Source organism: Leptonychotes weddellii, chromosome 14 (genome assembly GCF_054177405.1).
Source record: "Leptonychotes weddellii isolate Sample4059 chromosome 14, ASM5417740v2, whole genome shotgun sequence".
NCBI classification, from domain to species: domain Eukaryota; kingdom Metazoa; phylum Chordata; class Mammalia; order Carnivora; family Phocidae; genus Leptonychotes; species Leptonychotes weddellii.
This window is the reverse complement of record NC_138382.1, coordinates 73,873,290-73,891,132: the sequence shown is the minus strand read 5'-3', so window position 1 is coordinate 73,891,132 and position 17,843 is coordinate 73,873,290. Positions and strand designations below refer to the sequence as shown.

The 17,843-nt window shown below is 57.3% G+C and overlaps 1 protein-coding gene across 17 annotated transcripts in view; it reads right to left on the bottom strand.

Annotated features, from left to right (window-relative positions):
- Window positions 1-17,843, bottom strand: part of DNM1 (dynamin 1) — a 52,870-nt gene that overhangs the window by 8,671 nt on the left and 26,356 nt on the right. For 2 of the 17 annotated variants that reach the window (XM_031039981.2, XM_006744131.3), the window contains exons 12-23: window positions 14,842-14,912; window positions 14,616-14,667; window positions 14,399-14,410; window positions 11,910-12,023; window positions 7,995-8,104; window positions 7,217-7,328; window positions 6,779-6,790; window positions 6,255-6,425; window positions 4,952-5,193; window positions 4,368-4,583; window positions 2,231-2,267; window positions 103-1,340 (exon numbers count right to left, since the gene is read on the bottom strand). In XM_031039981.2, the coding sequence (XP_030895841.1) occupies window positions 2,246-2,267; window positions 4,368-4,583; window positions 4,952-5,193; window positions 6,255-6,425; window positions 6,779-6,790; window positions 7,217-7,328; window positions 7,995-8,104; window positions 11,910-12,023; window positions 14,399-14,410; window positions 14,616-14,667; window positions 14,842-14,912 (1,134 nt within the window). In that variant the 3' untranslated portion in view covers window positions 103-1,340; window positions 2,231-2,245. Of the gene's footprint in view, window positions 1-102; window positions 1,344-1,724; window positions 1,727-2,230; window positions 2,268-4,363; window positions 4,584-4,951; window positions 5,194-6,254; window positions 6,426-6,778; window positions 6,791-7,216; window positions 7,329-7,994; window positions 8,105-11,909; window positions 12,024-14,398; window positions 14,411-14,615; window positions 14,668-14,841; window positions 14,913-17,843 lie in introns of those variants that run through there. The other 15 variants (XM_081803702.1, XM_081803701.1, XM_006744125.3 and 12 more) reach the window with 13 other exon arrangements.

Genomic DNA, 17,843 nt, shown 5'->3' with positions numbered 1-17,843 from the left:
GCACCTGAGCAACGGCTGGGCCCTTGCCCACCCCTGCATCCCAGTGTTTAAGACTTCCCCTTCCCCTGAACTCCACAAAGAACACAAGCCAGCAGAGGGCAGTTTCCCATCGTCCAGAAGTGGGTTTTATTCTCAGCCGAGAGACAGCAAGCCCGGTGGTAGAGAGCCTCACAGCTGCCAGGACGGCGCCCCCCGGGCTCGAGCGGGGGAGGGACGGAAAAAGTGGCTGTCCACAGGCCGGGCTCGTCAGAGGTGGCACACTTTGGAGAGGGGGATGTCAGGGTGACAGTGTTCCCTGGCAGTTGGGCCACAAGACTCCTCAAGGACAGCATGGTGACGGATTCCCAACACTAGAGGCGAGGCTGTGGTGGCCGGCGGGGGGTGGGGGGTGGTGTGTGTGTGTGTGTGTGTGTGTGTGTATTTATAGTTATTTATAGAATGGGGCAGGAGCAATACCACGGAGGGGCACAAGTGTTCACCAACATCACGCCTGGATGTGTCAGCTCACCACTACAACAGACTAAGTCACAGATGAAGGGGGGGTGCTTTGGGGCTGGGGAGCCACTGTTAAGTCACAGAACAGCCGTCCAGGCAGGCTTGGAAAGGGAGGTCTCCGAGGAATAGAGGGATCTGGTTAGAGGTCGAAGGGGGGCCTGGGGCTCTCAGGACGGGATGGACTTGCCTGACCCGATCGGCTGGCAGTTGGAGAGAAAGCAAAGAGAGAACGGAGAGAAGGAGGGAGAGAAGTGGTAAGGCAAGGGCAGCCAAGCCTGGCGGGGCAGGAGGGGGGTGGCAGGGGGAGAAGACGAAGCTGAGGGTGTGGGTGAGGGTTCTGGAATGGAGGGGAGAGAGAGGGAAGGTGGGAGGAACTGGAGGTGGGTGGGGGCCACAGCTTCCCAGGGGTCTGGGGGGGGGGGAGGCCGGGACGGCCCTCCCCCTGCCACGCACGCCGGTCTCTCATACACCACCAGGCAGTGCACCCACAGCTCCAGGCACATGCTCGGCCCGCCCTGTCTTCCAACGTACTGGCCCGGGGCCACCCCTAGCCTCGGAGTATGGGGCCATGAAGCCCCAGGCCACAGTCACCAGTCCTCACGAAGAGAGACAGGAGGAGAAAGAACACTGTTTGAACCCGGAGGGCAAAGCTAAAAGGATGGCTGGAGGGGGGGGCACTGGAGGCCCCTCTGGGCGGGCAGAAAGCCCGGAGTCCTCAGAAGGGACCCTGGGGAGGCGGGGAGGTCAGGCAAGCCGGATACCAGCGGCCACAGGCTTATAAGTCTAAGAGGGGAGCCTCAGCTGGTCGGGGGACCACAGGTCGCGTAGGTGAGGCTGGGCCCTTCCTGCTGGGGAAAAGCAGAAGAGCAAGAGTCAGCGGCAGGGACAGAGTGGCAGGCGGGTCGCTGGGTGACTGTGCGGCCCAGCCAGGGTGGGACCCAGAGAAGCTGACTTGCCTAGGTCGGTGGACACTGTGGTCCCCTTGGCTGAAAAGCGTAGGTCACCCCGGGAGCACCAGGCCCCAGGGCCATGAGCCTGTGGGCTGGCTATGGCGCTTCATCTGGGGCCGAGGACGCTGTCATTTGTCGTGCCTCCACAGGCATGACAATACCAAGGAGGGAGGGAGATGGCCTCCGTGACCCTGCCTCGCCTGTGAGCTGTGGACAGGGCCCTCCAGCTTTCAGAAAGCAGCACCCCGCCAGAGCCTTCGCCCCGGATGGCCGCCCCACGGCTGACCCGCTAGAGGACGCGGGGCCTACCAGGACTCTGGCCCCTGAGCTGGGTGCTGGCTGCCCTGCCCCAGCAACGCGGCTCAGACTGGGGAGACAGTGTGGCACCCCCGGGACCAAGTTCCAAGGCCTCTGGCTGAGTCCGGCCCCACGCACAACCCCTTCCGAGTTCCTGCTTCTACACCATCAACCATGAGCTCTCTGCCCTCTCTGCCGGCTCCTGAGAGCCTGGGCGCGGAGCCTGCCCCAGGAACTCCCCAGGCTCAGCCCTGGAGGTCCTGAGCAGTGGCACTGAGTCCCGAGGCTCGCTGAGAGGGAGGTGAGAGAGCCAGCTGGCAGCGAGGACAGAAAAAGGAAAGAATAAGTCTGGAGCTGCAGAAGGGAGAGGGAGGGGAGCCTGGCTCTGAGGTCCCAGGTGCGCCCCCCCATGTGGAGCTGGTGCAGCGGGGGGCGGGGGGGCAGACACACCGTTCATGCAGCAGGCAGAGAGGCCCATATGCACCTACCGTGGCTGACGCTCCTCAGGGGTCACTGATAGTGATTCTGAAAGACAGCACCAAATCAACATGGCAGTTCACACGCACGGACGGGGCAGGCCTGGGGGGGGGGTCACGCACACGCACACGCCCGGGCGTGCACACACATGCTGGGAGGCCCCACGGCCCTGCATGCACACGGTGACACACATGCCCGCAAACAACACGCATACACCTCCCCCGCCTCCCACTGCCCAGCGCCCTCACTGGCCGGCACGTGCAGCACGGACGTGGGGCATGCAGCCACTCGGCACACTGAAGCACACGCGTGGGCTGAGTCACAACACAGAAGCTCGCCCATACACAGGAGGCATTTGCACCAGCTCCATGCACACTCGTGCCTGGAGTGCTCAGAGGGCCACCTGCAGTGCTCCATATGGGACTGATCTTGCTTTCTTAGGGTCCAGCTGCCATTTCTCTGCCCGAGAACCTTCCATGGCTCCCTAGTCCCCACAGCATTGAGTCCCAAGAAGACAAACTCTTCTGTGAACTTTTAAGGTTCTGCAGCCTGCCCCACCGTACCCAGGGCAAACTTTTCTTATTCTTCCTCCTTCTATCTGCACTCTTCTCTGGCCAGCGGCTCTCCTCAATGCATCCCACACTAAACCTTCGCCCGCACCGACCCAGGTGTCCCTGACTCCTCATCACCTGAGTCTTATCTCAATCAGCCCCCAGACCGCCCCCAGGTCAATCTGTCTTGAAGCTTCCCAGACTGTTCTCTTCCCCCGAGGCAGGGCCGTGACTTGCCAAGTGTTTTCCGTGTGTTAGCAAGACTGGAGTTAGAGCAGGTGCCAAATCTTCCTCTTCCCATATGTCACCCCTCAGCGCAGACCTGGGCATGTCAAATACCCTTAAGAATCTGAACTCAGAAGGGAAGTTAGCAAAACGCTCCTATAGCCAAATTTGCAATTCATGCGGCTTCTCTACCTACAGTCACTGTCTCCCTTGATCCTCACACCAGCCCTGGGAGAAAGGCAGAATGTTAAATAGCATGTGGTAGAAGGGAAACTGAGGCCCTGGAAGGGAAAGTGACTTGCCTAAAGCCCAGGATGAACCAGAACCTCTGGACTCCAATCCAGCGCTCTTGACCAATACCACGCTGCCTGCTTTACCCCATCTGCTTTGGTCATCAGATCACCGTGGAAGCAAGTCCCATCTCTGCTTCGTTTGGGGCTCATGGGGGCTAGACCCACGAAGGCTAGGCCCTACCCTCCAGCCATCTGGAAACACAGGCGGATGCTATTGGTCTGATGTGTTCTTCCTCAAGGAACGTGGCCAATGGAAACAGGACTGAGATATCAGAATGAGCTTCCTTGAAAAAGGGTCACGAATCAAGAAGGCAAATTCAAGGGATGAAGTAGAAGCCTTTTCCTTGGAAATCTCTGGGAACGGGGCAGCCTTCACCCACTCCTGCCCCAACACCCACCATGTTGGTCCAGGCCAGGTAGCGCCAGAGGCAGGGCCAAAGAAGAAAGCCATTAGACTGCCCCATGGCTCCCAGCCCCCTTTCCCAGCTGCTCCGTGTCCTAGCCCGTGCCTGGATGCCATTCTTACACTCACACTCGTGTGCACGCCCACACACACATCACACACCTTGCCGGTCAGTCACAGCCTGGCCTCTGTTCCTGTGGGCCAGAGGCCAGACACTCCCTGGGACAGCTCAAAGAGTCAGGACTCAGAGTAGCCCTGTAAGTGAAAAACCCCACATCTGGAGAGGATCTGGGTTCAGAGGTGCCCAGACCTGAGGTAGGTCACTAGGGGCTGGGAGAGAGAAGTTGAGGACGGAATGGAGAACGGAGGAGAGCGAGGAGAAAGGAGGAGGAATGCAACGTGTGGGAGAGAGAAGTGAAAAGGGAGGGAAGCGCCATGCAAGTGCTGAAAAGAAGGGGGCAGGTGGGATGAGTCCCACAGCCCCCTCTCCAGAAAGGACCACCTCCGGGACTCAGAGCTCCCTAGGGCGCAGGCTCCGCCAGCCCTCGGCCACACGTCCGGTGGCCCCGGCACCCACGTCCGAGCGCCCTGGATGGAGAGGGCCGGCTCTGGCCACACCTCCCTCCCGGCTACGCCCGCCCGGTGGTCTCTCCCACCGTATTCAACCCCTACTCACCTGGGGACCCCGGGCGGGGCGCGGTTGGGGCGCGAGGGCACCTGTGGGGGAGGGCCGAAGGGGTCAGGGGAAGCCCCCGGCCTGGAGGGCACGGGGGGCGCCCCCCCCAGGGCGGACCCAGCAGGCGGAGGCCCAGGAGCAGGGCCCCGCGACCCGGGCCGGGCTGGGGGCACGGCGGGGGCTCGGCGCTGCGGCGTGGGGCTGGACGTGGGTGACCTGCGGGCGACAGGGCGCGGAAGACAAGGAGGGGAAGAGATGAGCAGCTCCGCCCTACCTTGAGGCCCCGCCCCAGCCCAGCGCCGGTCACGCCCATGCGCGGAAGCCCCGCCCCGCCGCGCCCTACTTGTTCCCGGAGTTTAAGCCCCGCCTCCGGTGGCTCCAAAGTTCCAGCTCCACCCAGCCCCGCAGCCAGCGCTCCACGGCAAGCCCCGCCCCGCAATAAGCACCGCCCACTTCTAAGCCCCGCCCCCTGCTCCAGGTGGGAGCCGTTCCGGCGACGCGGGCGCGCCACTGCCCGGTCCCGGCCCTCCTCCCGCGGGCCCCGGGCTGGGGGGCTTTGGGGCCGTGGGGGCCGGCCCTGGTACCTGCGTCCGGCCGGTACGCTCTGCACCTGCAGCCAGGAGTCGTCCACGGGCGGGGGCATGGGCGTGCTGACAGTGGTCGTGTTGATATCGCCGATGATGCTGAGCGCCTCCTTCAGTGCGTGGTACATGCGCAGCATCTCGTCGCGCCGCTGCGCCTGCTCCGCCGACTCCTCCATCAGCGTGTTCTGGTCCCCGCACGAGTACAGGTTGGCCAGCAGCTCCGAGAAGATGAATTCCTTCGTCTGCGGGCGCGCGAACAGAAGGACGGGCTGGGACCTGACGCCTGTACCACTCTGAACCCCCGTGGGACTGTACGCTGGACTGGGAGCTCGGGGGTCCTGGCTTTGCCACCGCCTGACCTTGGAGATCTCCCCTGCTTCCCCGTCTCCCTCCTTGCCCTTTTCTCAGATGGTCCAGAGGGGAAAAGTGACCTGTCCAAGGTCATGGATGTGGGAAGGCACTCGGGGCCCACCATGCAACCGGGACACCTAGTTACTCAGCTGTGTTTCAGCCTCAGGTTCCCCATCTATAAAATGGGGAGGTTAGTTACATCCTTTCCAAGGACTTGCATACTCCATGGGACCAAAATAAGGGAGATGACAGTTTAAAATTTTCTGACCTTGAGTTAACAGGTGTGAATGCGTGCTTGGATTGGGTGAAATGTGAGTCTCTGTGTGTAGGCGGTGGGTTAGTGTGCTCCTTATACTCCGCAGGTGCTGGTCCTGGGATCTTCATGGAGAGGCACTGAGACTTACGCCACAGGCCTGTGTCTCACTTATCTGTTGTTCAAATATATATTGAGCACCTACTCTGTGCCAGGCACTGTGTTGTTCTGCACTTTATAGTCCCTTACTTCTCGACTCTGTTATCCGTATTTTTACACATAGGCAAACAGAGACTCCAAGAGGATAGTTTGACTGAAAGTCAAACAGAATTTGTGGCAAATCCAGGATTCAAACATAGTTCTAATTCTCTGGGGGCCATGCCTTTTCATTAAGCCATGGATGGTAGTGATTCTGCGGGGCGTGCATTTCAAAACATGGCCTGGGGGTTCTCAAAAGATGTGATTCCTAGTTCCTTTTGGGAAACATTTAAGCATGTTTGGAACAACTTGGGTATGTGACCCTACAATATAATATACAAAGCTCACATTATATTTCTTCTGGACAGCTCTCGTGTGGACCTATACTTACCTCGCTAGACCTGATCCCAAGGGACTGGGCTATGCCTCCCCCAGGCCAACCTGGTCGCTGCCTCCCTGGCCCCCCAAGAGCACCCTCCGCCCATGAAGGGTTGCACCCACGTTGTTGATCATGAGGTGCATGATGGTCTTCGGCATGAGGTCCCGCACGGTCTTGTTTACGATGGCCATGTATGAGTCCACCAGGTTCCGGATGGTCTCCACCTGCCGCTCTAGCTGCGGGTCCATGGAGTGCATGAAGCTGTCTGAGCCGTTCTCCTCAGTCTCGCTGGCCTGCCGTGGAGAATAGAGGGCATCAGGGTGGCTGGGCCCTCGCAGCCAGGTTCCAGGCACCCCCAGGGTCTCGGCCCCTCCAAGGGTGCCTGGAACGCTGCCATACAGAGAACAGACAGCAGCTCCCCCAAACACTCCGCGTCTGCACTCTGCCCACCCCAGTGCCTCTTAGGACCCCAGACCCTCATTCAGCCTTATCTTGGCTCTCAGTCCAGTGCCTGGAATTTGCCTCAGTTTCCCAGTCCATCAATTAGGAAAGAACTTCCGAGGTCCCTTCCTGATGCTAAAGACCTGGCCAGAGCTGCTGCCGGTCTGGAGACACCTGGCAGAAGGCGAGGGAGGGGCACACTCACTTTCTCCTTGTCCTGGGAGGCCCACACCAAAGCCACAGAGGCCACGACACCAGCATTGCCACCGCCGCCGCCGCCGCCACCAGCAAGCACGGCCCAAGCAGACACACACAGAAAGGAGAAGGCGGGTGAGCCCAGGGCACTCTACCCCAGCTCTAAGGCAACTCGAGACATCCCCACAGTGAAAGAGAGGGGGAAAGTGAAGGTGGCCACAGAAAGCCACCACGACGCGAAAGGGATGCAGGAAATGCCATCTGCGGCAGAGGAGGGTCACAAAGGACAGGAGGGAGGCTTCACTCCGATCCCAGAGTAGGGGGAGGACCCGCGCTAGTTCTGAGCCGCGTACGGGCTCCGAAACGTGACATGACTTGATATCACTGAGGATGGTGACCCTGGGCCCCCTGTGGGGAGTAGCTTGCTCCCCCCTCCCCCGCCACTCACCCCAACACGCTCAGGATACACGCCAGCCCTCAGGAAGGAGGCCTTCCAGCTATCCACCTCCTCCTGTGTCTCACAGGCCAGTTCCAGCTGCCGATAATCCTTGTAGACATTCCTGCAAGATGGGGCAGGCGGTGAGCGGAGAGGGCGCGAAACCCATTCACGCAGGTGGTGAAGGGCGCGCACGGACTGGGGGCATCACGTCTGGGGTCCAGGCCTGGCTTTCTCACTTCCCAGCTGTGCGACCCTGGGCAAGTCCCCTCCCCTTCCGAGCTTCCGTTTCCTCGCCTGGAAGATGGGTTAATGAAACAACTCCTGCCTCCCTGGGTCATTTTGAGGATTCAGTGAAATTAGCAGTAAAATGCTCCACTGCAAAGGGACTAAAAAAGAGGGGGCGGGGATGAGCCCTCATAAGAGGGGTATCCCTGACCATGCAGCCCCCATTGGCTCCCCCTCGCTGCCTGGGGACCTCCCTGATGGCAGCTCTACTCACCCCTCACCTCGAGTAAGGGGAAGCCCGCGGGAGTCAGCCCTGGCTTGGGAGGCGAGAGGCCCGGTACCATCACCGACCCCACCGGACACTGAGCAACAAGAAGGGGATCGGGCCTGATGGGCTCTTCCTTGTCCCCCTGGGCCTGGCAGAATGTCTTATGCAGAGCAGGTGCTCACCAAGTGACTGTCTAAATATTTGTCAAAGGAATGACTTGCTGTGGGGCTTGGGGCAAGTCCCTCTCCTTTCTGCTCAGTGAGGGTGGTTTGGCGCTCCAGTCTGGGGACCCACCTCTGCTCAGTGTTAAAGAGGGCAAAGATGTGCTTGCTTGACATGAAACCTTTCTCCACGTCCCGTAGCTTCAGGTTGTCCACGGAGAGCATGTATTTCTTCTCTTTCTCCTGTGGATAGAGGTGGGAGCGATGGGCGAGGTCACACTGCTCCCTGCTCTGCCTCACAACCTAAGAGCATTCCGGGCGGTGGGGCGGGGTGGGGGTGCTGGGGCTGTGGAGCCCCAGAGCGGCCCTGGGCTGTGGGGGCACCTGCGTGCCATGCACAACAAGGTGCCACCTGGAGAGAGCCTGCCATGGAGCCCTGGGCCTGCCAGGCGCCTCTGGTTCCCAATGGCACTCAAGCCATCCCCACCACCTCTGCATACATGCCAGAGCCCAAGAGCGCAGGGTGGCGAGACCGAGCGTGGCTCCCAGCCCCACCCCAAGCAAGCCCTGGCTGCCGTCCAGGCCAGCCCCAGCCGGGGACCCCGCACTCAAGCCTCTCTCGCCCCGAGCCTGGCCAACGGGGACCGGCTTTGGCTAAGCTGCTGACTTCATTTCCTGACTATGGAGACAGACAAGGGGGGCCACCAGCCCCAGCAGCTTCAAAGGGCTGGCTCAGCCCACGCCACCCCCTCCCCCACGCCAGCCGCCCATGTGTTAGCAATCAGGCGCACAGCACAAGCCTGGAGATGGTACGTCTGTGTGTGCAACATGTGTGTAGTTGTGTGCTTGTGCAAACACACGCCAGCCGGAGCACGCACCCTGTGACCATCGTGGATGTGCGCCCGCGCGTCTGTGCGAGGAGGTGCGCAGCATGGCCGTGGGTCCGTGTGAGCATGTTTGGGTGTCAAGGCGGATGTGTGCACGCTCTCGTAGGTGTGTGTGGCAGCTGTAAACACCTGTGTTTGCATGGAGCGTGCCTGGGGGGCACTCTGTGGGCACGCATGTTTCCACGCAGATGGTTTGTTGCATGGGCTGAACACGTTTGGTTTATCTGTAGTCGTCTGGGAGGAGTAATGTGTATCTGTGGATGGGCATGTGGGTGCCAGGCCTACGTGCACACTTGTGTATGTCTGCTGTGGGCCGACATTCGTCTGTAGGCTGCTATGTTCAAGGGAGGCTCAGGGATCGGCAGAGGAGGTACTCCGGGATGGGGCTCTGGGAGGTGGAGGAGGGTTTCTGCTGCTGGTACCCCACGTGCCCACACCACAGGACCCACGCTGTGGCTGGGGCATGTCTGTGTGGATCTCAGGGACTCAGGGCTTGGGTATGAGCCTCATCCAGGATCTCAGGTCGGGGCGGGGGGGAGGGGTTGGGAGGGGGCTGGGTTGAGGAGGACCCTGCTCCCCAGTCCTGGCGCCGTCCTGCCCACCTCCTTCTGCCCCCCACACCCGCCTGGCCCGTCCGGCCACATAAAGCCTTCTTTATGCCAGGCGGGTGGCTGGGAGTCCCAGAGGGCGGCTGGGGGAGGAGAGGAGGAAGTTGCACACGCGGCCAGGGAACATCTGGAAGCATTCGAGGGAGGCCCCGCCACCACCCGCCCTGCGCTCTGGGGTTGGACTCTAGGTAGGAGCGGCCTCCTCCCCCCTCTCCTCCCTTCCTGCTGGCCGGCCCCCTCCCCAGGCCCCTCCTTCCCAGCCACAGCTCCCGCTCACCCCTGCCACGTCAAAGGAGGCAGAAGGGGAGTCAGGAGCAGAGAGGGGACCACGGGCTGGCTGGGCTGGGGCTGGGGGGCCTTGGATCTCCAGGACATGGGGCCGAAGCTCCCACCCGACGGACAGACACTGCTGCCTGGATGGACCAGAGGACACCTCCACTCCGTCTACCCAGTGTTTAGACTATCTGTTCAGGACTCCCAAATTGTACAGTAGTCTGCACATTGGTTAGGCTGGGCTGGGTTAGACCCTCGGCGCCGCCGCTGGAGAGCTGGACGGACCCCCACCCGCCATCCCAGAACCGGAACCCGGAGACGGGGCAGGGGGCTGGGGGTGGAGGCACGGGGGGGGGGGTGCTGGGAGGAGGTGCAGAGGGAAAAGGGGCACCCTGCTGTTGAGACGGGATGGGGGTGCTGATGGGCGGCGGAGGAAGCCTGCGAAGATGCGGGGGGCAATGAGGACTGGGGATATGGACAGCTGCCTGTCTGCCCAGAGGGCCACCCAAGTCCCAAAGACCAGAGGGCTGGCGGCTGGGGAGAGAGGGGGCCAGATCATCCTCCCTGCAGCCCAGACCACCTCCATGTCCGCAAGCTGGTAGTGCAAAAATCCACTCACATCCGACACACACACACACACACACACACACACACAAACACAACTTGACATGCACACCCCCACAACTCAGACACATACATTCCCACCCCCAAACTCAAGTCACACATTCGTGCCCCAAGCACACTCGCACATCTCAGGGGCACCCACATGCACCCTCACAGTGGAACACCGGCTCTCTCCCATTCTTCCATCGCGAGCACATATTCTCAGGTGTTCCACAGGCACATTCTCCCTCCTCAAGCCCATTTGCCGCATACATACCCCTTCATTTCCACACTGGGCACAGGCGCACGCCTGGGAGTCATACTTCAGGCACACACAGTCTTCCCCAACCACACCTGGATGCTTATGCCCCAAACCCTCTCCTCCAATGCCCCCCCCAACACCACCCGTCAGCCTCACACACCCCACCTCCCCGGCACTCACTGCCCACCCCCACCGCGCCCCCCACACGACCCGACTCAAATGTACACACAGAGCTCAAAAAGACCCCGCCACACGAGGACGGGGCCCCTCTTGGATACATTTCCCTGCAGCGTAGCCCTCAGCCCCAGGTCCCACTGTCCCCTGGCCCAACATATAACGACCCTCAAATAAGAGCACCGGGAGTTCTGGGACCAGCAGTCAGCACCCCAGCCCATGAGGGGTCTAGGCAGCCTGCCTGAGCAACAGAGCAGGAAGCGACCCCCCCACCGCGTCACGCCACCTCACACTCCATCCTTCCAGGGGCCCCATGGTCGGGGAGAGGCCAGGGTTGGGGTAATGAGGTCCAGATGACTTGGCGCCCCCGCCAGTGACGACGGAGGGCCCAGCCCAAGATGGGGACGGGGGGGGGCGGGGGGAGCCTTGCGCAGGGTGACTTGGAGGGGGCAGGGATCGAGGAGGGAGCTCAGAGACCAAAATCACAGCCCCCACCCCAGCCCCACTTCCCCACTGAGAGCGCCCTCTCCTCCAAAAGCTTCCTCAGGAAGAAGGTCCCCTCCCCCACTCTGTGGCCAGCTGGAGTTCATTACCACAAGTCCCCCCCACCCCAAGCCCTCCCTATTCTCTCTGGTCACCTCTGGAATCCAGATGTGGAAGCCAAATAGACTCATTCTTAAAGGAGACCGGCAGCGAGGGAGGGAGGTAGCAGGGGTTCTTCGTGCCCCTGCGGGCAGGGAGGGGTTTAGTGTGGAGCCTCTGCAGGACCCCATCACTCCTGGCCCCTCGGCCTGGAGGCACCTGGGGCGCCTCCCTTGCACCGCTGGGGTCTGGGGGACTGGGGTGCAGGGGTTAACAGGGTGTCTGGCAGCTGGATATGTGTGTGTCATAGGCCTGTGGGGGCCACGGGGGAGGCGGCACACCCTGGAGCCAGAAAACAGGAAGGCCACAGGGCTGGCGGGGTCAGGGAGGGGCGCCCAACACCCCTGCCCACCCTCTCTAGGGCGCTCGGCCCCAGGCTCCCCACTCCTGCCATGCCACCTTCTCTGTCCAGCGTGGATGAGCTCCCAGGATTGCCTGCCTCTGATCCTTGCAGCCCACTTCCACCCAAGGGTCTTTGATGGGATTTAAGAAAAGCCCTGTTTGTTGGGTGGCCCGGTCTACTCCAAGCCCTTGGTAGTGCCTGAGCCTGACTCTGGCCACCAGCCAAACCCCTTGATGACCAGCGGCCCGTTACTCACCTCGTCATCCTTGTACCAGGACAGATTCTCAGCGGTCAGCACAAACCAGTACTCCTTGGAGCCCCCCTTCATGATGCCAATATTGTTGATGGTCAGCCAGCCCTTCCGGATGACCTGGAGGGTGAGAGGGCAGGAGGTCAGTGGGAAGAGGCCAGGACTCCCTGTGGAGGATGGGGTAGGCAGAGAGAGGCACTCAAAAGCCCACCCCTCCGCTAGCTCTTGGAGGTCTGGCCGGGCAGGGAGGGTGCGGGCCAGACCTGCTGTGGTTTGAACCACAAGTGAATAGACTGGAAGATGGAGGAAGGCAGAGGTCAGCTCAGGATAAACAGCCTGTTTATCTGACAGTCAGAGCCATCTGAGGAGAGGACTGGTAGCCTTGGTAGGGGATGAGCTCCCCACTGCTAAAAGTGTGCAAGCAGAGTTTAGGGGGCCACCTGGGCAAGACAATTCTGAATGTCTTTGCAGCTTAAGATCCACGTTATTCTAAGACTTGTTTCTGACCTCAAGGACTTTGTATGTGCCGCTGCTCTCCCTGCCTAGAAAGCACTTCCCTCCTGTCTGTCTGCCAAATTCCTCCTCACCCTCTGGGTATCAGCTCAGAAGTCCCATTCTGAGGCAGGCCCTCCCTGGCCCCCAGGATAAGTCAGGACCCCCATCATCGTCTTATAGTCTTTTATCACTCCTTTAAGTCTTCTTCTATGACAAAGGCTGAGATTTCAAAATTGTGTGTGTGTGTGTTTATGTGAGTGTGTGTGTGTATGTGTGTGTGACAGACAGAGAGAGAGAGAGGGAAGATTATCTGCTGATGTCAGCCTGTCTTGCTAAATTATGAACTCTCTTGTTCACTGGTATATCCCAGCACCTTGCAGTGTGCTTGGCAGATAGTAAGTAATCAATAAATATTTGTGGCATGAACACATGAACGCTAGGGCAGTAGGGTTCTAAGGGTCTTTGGCCCCAGGGCCTGGACAGGAGTGGGCTGGTAGGAAGTGGGAGCAGGGTGAAGGGCTGAGCATGAATTGAACAGGCCCCTTCTTCCCTGGGGGGCCCAGAGTAACAGGGAAAGGTCTGTTTTCACAGCAGGATGCAGCTGTCCCCAAGAGCATTCTGAGCCATCACCACAGACAGGCCTGTAGATTCTACTCCAAGGGCAAGGCCACTAACTAGACCCCCGTGGTGGGCCATTCAGAAAGAGCTCCCTCCCCCAGCCCTGACCTCCCTGGCTCCTCTGAGCATCCAGAGAAGAGCCAAGGAGCCTGGGGAAAGCCCTCTGCGGTCAGGCCTGCTTCTGAGGCCCTCGAACCACTCCCCACCCCGGCGCCCTCCTTGACCCTCTGGCTTCCCCCAGAACCTTGCAGAGAACCCAAGTAACATAGTGGATCAGGAGCTGAGTAGCTGCCTTCACCATTCACAGAAACACAATAGCCAGGTGCCCCATGGTCCCTCTCCCACCCTGTCCAGGTCCAGCGAGGATCCCCTCAGTGTCTTGTCACTCTCTTTGGAACTGAGTCCAAATGCCAGGACCTGGCACTCCACACCCCAGGAACTGATGAGCAGACCTTGTCCCGCTACCCCCTGCCCCGACTGGCAGCCTTCGTCCTCCCTTGGCCACCCCCCACTCTGCCAAACCCCCTTCCACAGCCTCTGCACCAGGAACTGCCTGCCCCTCCAACTCCCACCCTGCCTGGGTCCTGACTGCAGGCTCAGGTCTCCAGGGGTCAGGACCGGAGTCTGACTCCTGTCTAGGGCCAGCCCAGTGTAGGCACCACCGAGTGTTTGCTGAACCAAATTGCCCTGGGATATTACACTCATTAATGTCTTTGTTCTCTTGAGCACCTACTGTGTGCCAGGCACTGGGCTGTAGGGCTGAGAATTTGCTGATGGACAAGAGAGACCCAGCCCTTCCCCTCATGGGGTTTGAGAAGGAAATAGGTATGAAGCCAATAATCACACAAACACCTAGATCGTTACAAAGAAACTACGGCCTCTGGAAAACTCTGGGCTATGACTTGTGTGTACAGGTGGGGAGGAGAAGTGGTGTTTCATCAGAGATCTGAAGGACAGAATGGGCGAGGAGGGACTTGTCTCTTGACACTCATTCATCTCTTTACTCAACTCTCTGGTAGAGATAGCTACCATCCATCCATCCATCCATCCATCCATCCATTCATCTATCCATCCAACAGATATTTGAGGAGCACCTACTGCGTGCCAGGCCCCTCCCAGCCATTCTCACCCACCCAGCCCGCATGGTCTACCTCTGTCTGAAGTAGATGCTAAGCTCATGTGCGCTGATGGACAGCCTGATGGGACTCTGTGAATGGCTAGGCCTTGCCTCTGGACTGAGAGCACGTGTGGACACCTATGTGCTGGTGTGTGCAAGCAGCTCAAGCCAAAGAGTGCCCTTTTGCCCCCTTTGCATCCCGCTACAAATGGGCCCCCTCCTCCCCTTCACTACATAAGCCAAGAGCCCCAGTCCTGGTACTCACCAGAATCTCATCCTGCAAAGAGGTAACCATAGCAACCACGAGAAGCATCGGGAGAGAGGAGAGAGGGTTACTGAGGCAGAGTGGGAGGCTTGTGGCTGGCAGCTGACAGGCTCCCTGGCCCCCGTGGGACCCTTCCCCTCGGGGGAGGGGGCTCTCAGAGCTGGGCATCCATCCGGCACCCTCCATCCCTCCGGCTGGGGCACTGGGGTTCACTCACCTGGTTCCCTGAAGCCTTCTTCTTGTTCATCTGGTTGCTCCTCTGCTGAGCACTAATAGGGAAAGAGGGAAGAGTCTCAGAATTTCTTCTCTCAAGAGGCCTCGCTTCAATGCCACAGCTCAGTGGGCACCAGGCCCAGAGGGTTAACCCAGCAGGCCTGGGTCCTACACCCCCCCACACACACACTCACAGGAGGTGTCACCTCCTCTGCCTAGGGAGCACTCACTTGGCAAAGCCTATGAAGTCCTCATGATTGGTATTCATGTAAGCCAGCTCAATATCGATGAGAAGCATGACCTTCGAGGATACACAGGTCAGCAGGCAAGTGGAAAAAATACGGCAGGGTTTTAAAATGCATGAAAGGCTGGAAGAAACAGACTTATAGCACATATAGAACCCATAATAAATCAATCAGTGCATCAATAATAGTATCCATAATAAACAAAGAGTTCCTACAAGTCAGTAAGTGAAAGACAGACAAGCAAATCAAAATAGCCAGAGAACATGAATGGGCAATTCACAGAGGAAATGCATATGATCAATAAGGCTATGTAAAAATGCTCACCCGGGCGCCTGGGTGGCTCAGTTGGTTAAGCGACTGCCTTCGGCTCAGGTCATGATCCTGGAGTCCCGGGATCGAGTCCCATATCGGGCTCCTTGCTCAGCGGGGGGTCTGCTTCTCCCTCTGACCCTCCCCCCTCTCATGTGCTCTCTCTCTCTCATTCTCTCTCTCAAATAAATAAATAAAATCTTTAAAAAAAAAATGCTCACCCTCATTAATAAAGAAATCTAAGTTAAAACAATGAGATCCTATTATAACCCATCAAATTAATAATAAATATTGGTAATGACCAGTGTGGGCACAACTGTGGGAAGATGGATTCTCATATATTGTTGGTGGAAGTACAAATTAGGATCACCTTCTTGGAGGGTAATTTGGCAACATTTAACAATATTAAAATGCATATATTCACTTCTAGAATTATATATATGTCTCTTAGATAAACTCACCAAGTGAGCAGAGATATATGTATACCAGGGTGTTCAGTGTGGTGTAGTTTGTAATGGAGAAAAACTGGAAACAAGCCAATGGCCATCAGAAGGTGAAATAAATATGGCCTCCTCTGAACAATAAAGCACTCTACAGCTATTGAAAAGAATGAGGACAATTTCTAGGTTCTGGCACTGGAAGATCCCCTTTGCAAATGAGGAAGAGTGATGAGATTCTTAACTGAGTCATGACCAGAGGAACATTACTGATGCACACTGCCAGGTTTAGACCCAAGCCCCACTGCTCCCTGTAATAAGCCTGTGCTCACTGAGCCTCAAGTTCCACGGATGAAGTGTGTCTGCCTCCTAGGAGTGGTGAAGGCACAATGAAATGAGGCAGATCACACGTCTCACGTGTAATGGGTGCTCAACAGATGTTAGCTTCTACAATATCTTTAGAGAAAAAAGGCAAGACACACAGCAGGACTGTGGTTATTGAAGATTAAGATGGAATCTGGAATGTGTATATGTCTAGGGAAAAAATGCCTAGGGGCGCCTGCGTGGCTCAGTTGGTTAAGTGGCTGCCTTCAGCTCAGGTCATGATCCCAGGGTCCTGGGATGGAGCCCCACGTCTGGCTCCCCACTGAGCGGGGAGTCTGTTTGTCCCTCTCCCTGTGCCCCTCCCCTCACTTGTGGTCTCGCTCTCTCTCTTTTTTTAAAAGATCTTATTTATTTGAGAGAGTGCGAGTGGTGGGGGAGGGGCAGAGGGAGAAGCAGACTCCCCGCTGAGCAGACTCCAATGTGGGGCTCGATCACAGGACCCCGAGATCATGACCCAAGCAGAAGGCAGACGCTTAACCGACTGAGCCACCCAGGCGCCCCAATAAGTAAGATCTTAAAAAAAATGCTTGGGCCTGGAAGGGAACACACCAAACTGTTAATAACAGTTATTTTGTGGGAGGAACTGGGGGTAGGGAGTGAATGAAGGAACACTTTACTTGTAATTTAATTACTTCTATAATGATTGAATATTTTATTATTTATCACTTTTGTAATTGAAGAGATCAATGAGGTTTCAAAAACACAACATCGAAACAAAGATGTGAATGATTGGGGGACAGCATCATCATGGAGAAGGGGCATGTGAATATGGAGGCTAGGAATTGGGAGCCGGGGGTGGGTACAGACAGAAGGATGACAGAGAGATGGACAAGTAAGGAGGACTCGCCTATAAGCCTTGTGTGGGCCCAAGAAGGGGCCTGTTCATCTCTGCTCCTCCCAGCTCAGAGGCAGCATTCAGTGACTATGTTTGTGAATGAATAAATGAATATCTGATAAATGACTAAATAAAAGTCTATACAGGCAATGGAATATCATTCGGAAATTCCTTAAAAAGGAAGGGAATTCAGAAGGGGCACCTGCACCCAATGTTTATAGCAGCAATGTCCACAATAGCCAAACTATAGAAAGAGCCCAGATGTCCAACAACAGATGAATGGATAAAGAAGATATGGTATATATATATATATATATATATATATATATATATATATATATATATACACACACACAATGGAATACTACTCAGCCATCAAAAAATGAAATCTTGCCATTTGCAACAAGGTGGATGGAACTAGAGGGTATTATGCTAAGCAAAATAAGTCAATCAGAGAAAGACAATTATGATTTCACTCGTGTGGAATTTGAGAAACAAAACAGAAGAGCATAGGGGAAGGGAGGGAAAAATAAAACAAGAAGAAATCAGAGAGGGAGACAAACCATAAGAGACTCTTTAATCATAGGAAACAAACTGAGGGTTGCTGGAGGGGAGGGGATGGGGGGTGGGGTAACTGGGCGATGGGCATTAGGAGGGCACGTGATGTAACGAGCACTGGGTGTTATATAAGACTGATGAGTCACTGACCTCTACCTCTGAAACTAACAATATACTATACGTTAGTTAATTGAATTTAAATATTTTTTTTAAAAAAAAGGCAGGGAATTCTCACACCTGGTATAGATGGACCTTGAGAAAATTTTGCAAGTGAAATAAGCCAGACACAAAAAGACAATTGCTGTAAGCTTCCAGGTATATGAGATCCCTAGAGTTGTTAAATTCACAGAAACACAAAGGAGAATGGTGGTTGCCAGGGGCTGGGGGGAGGCAGGGGCTGGGGAGTCACTGTTTAATGGCACAGAGCTTCGTTTGGGGAAGATGAAAAGGTTCTGGAGAGACGG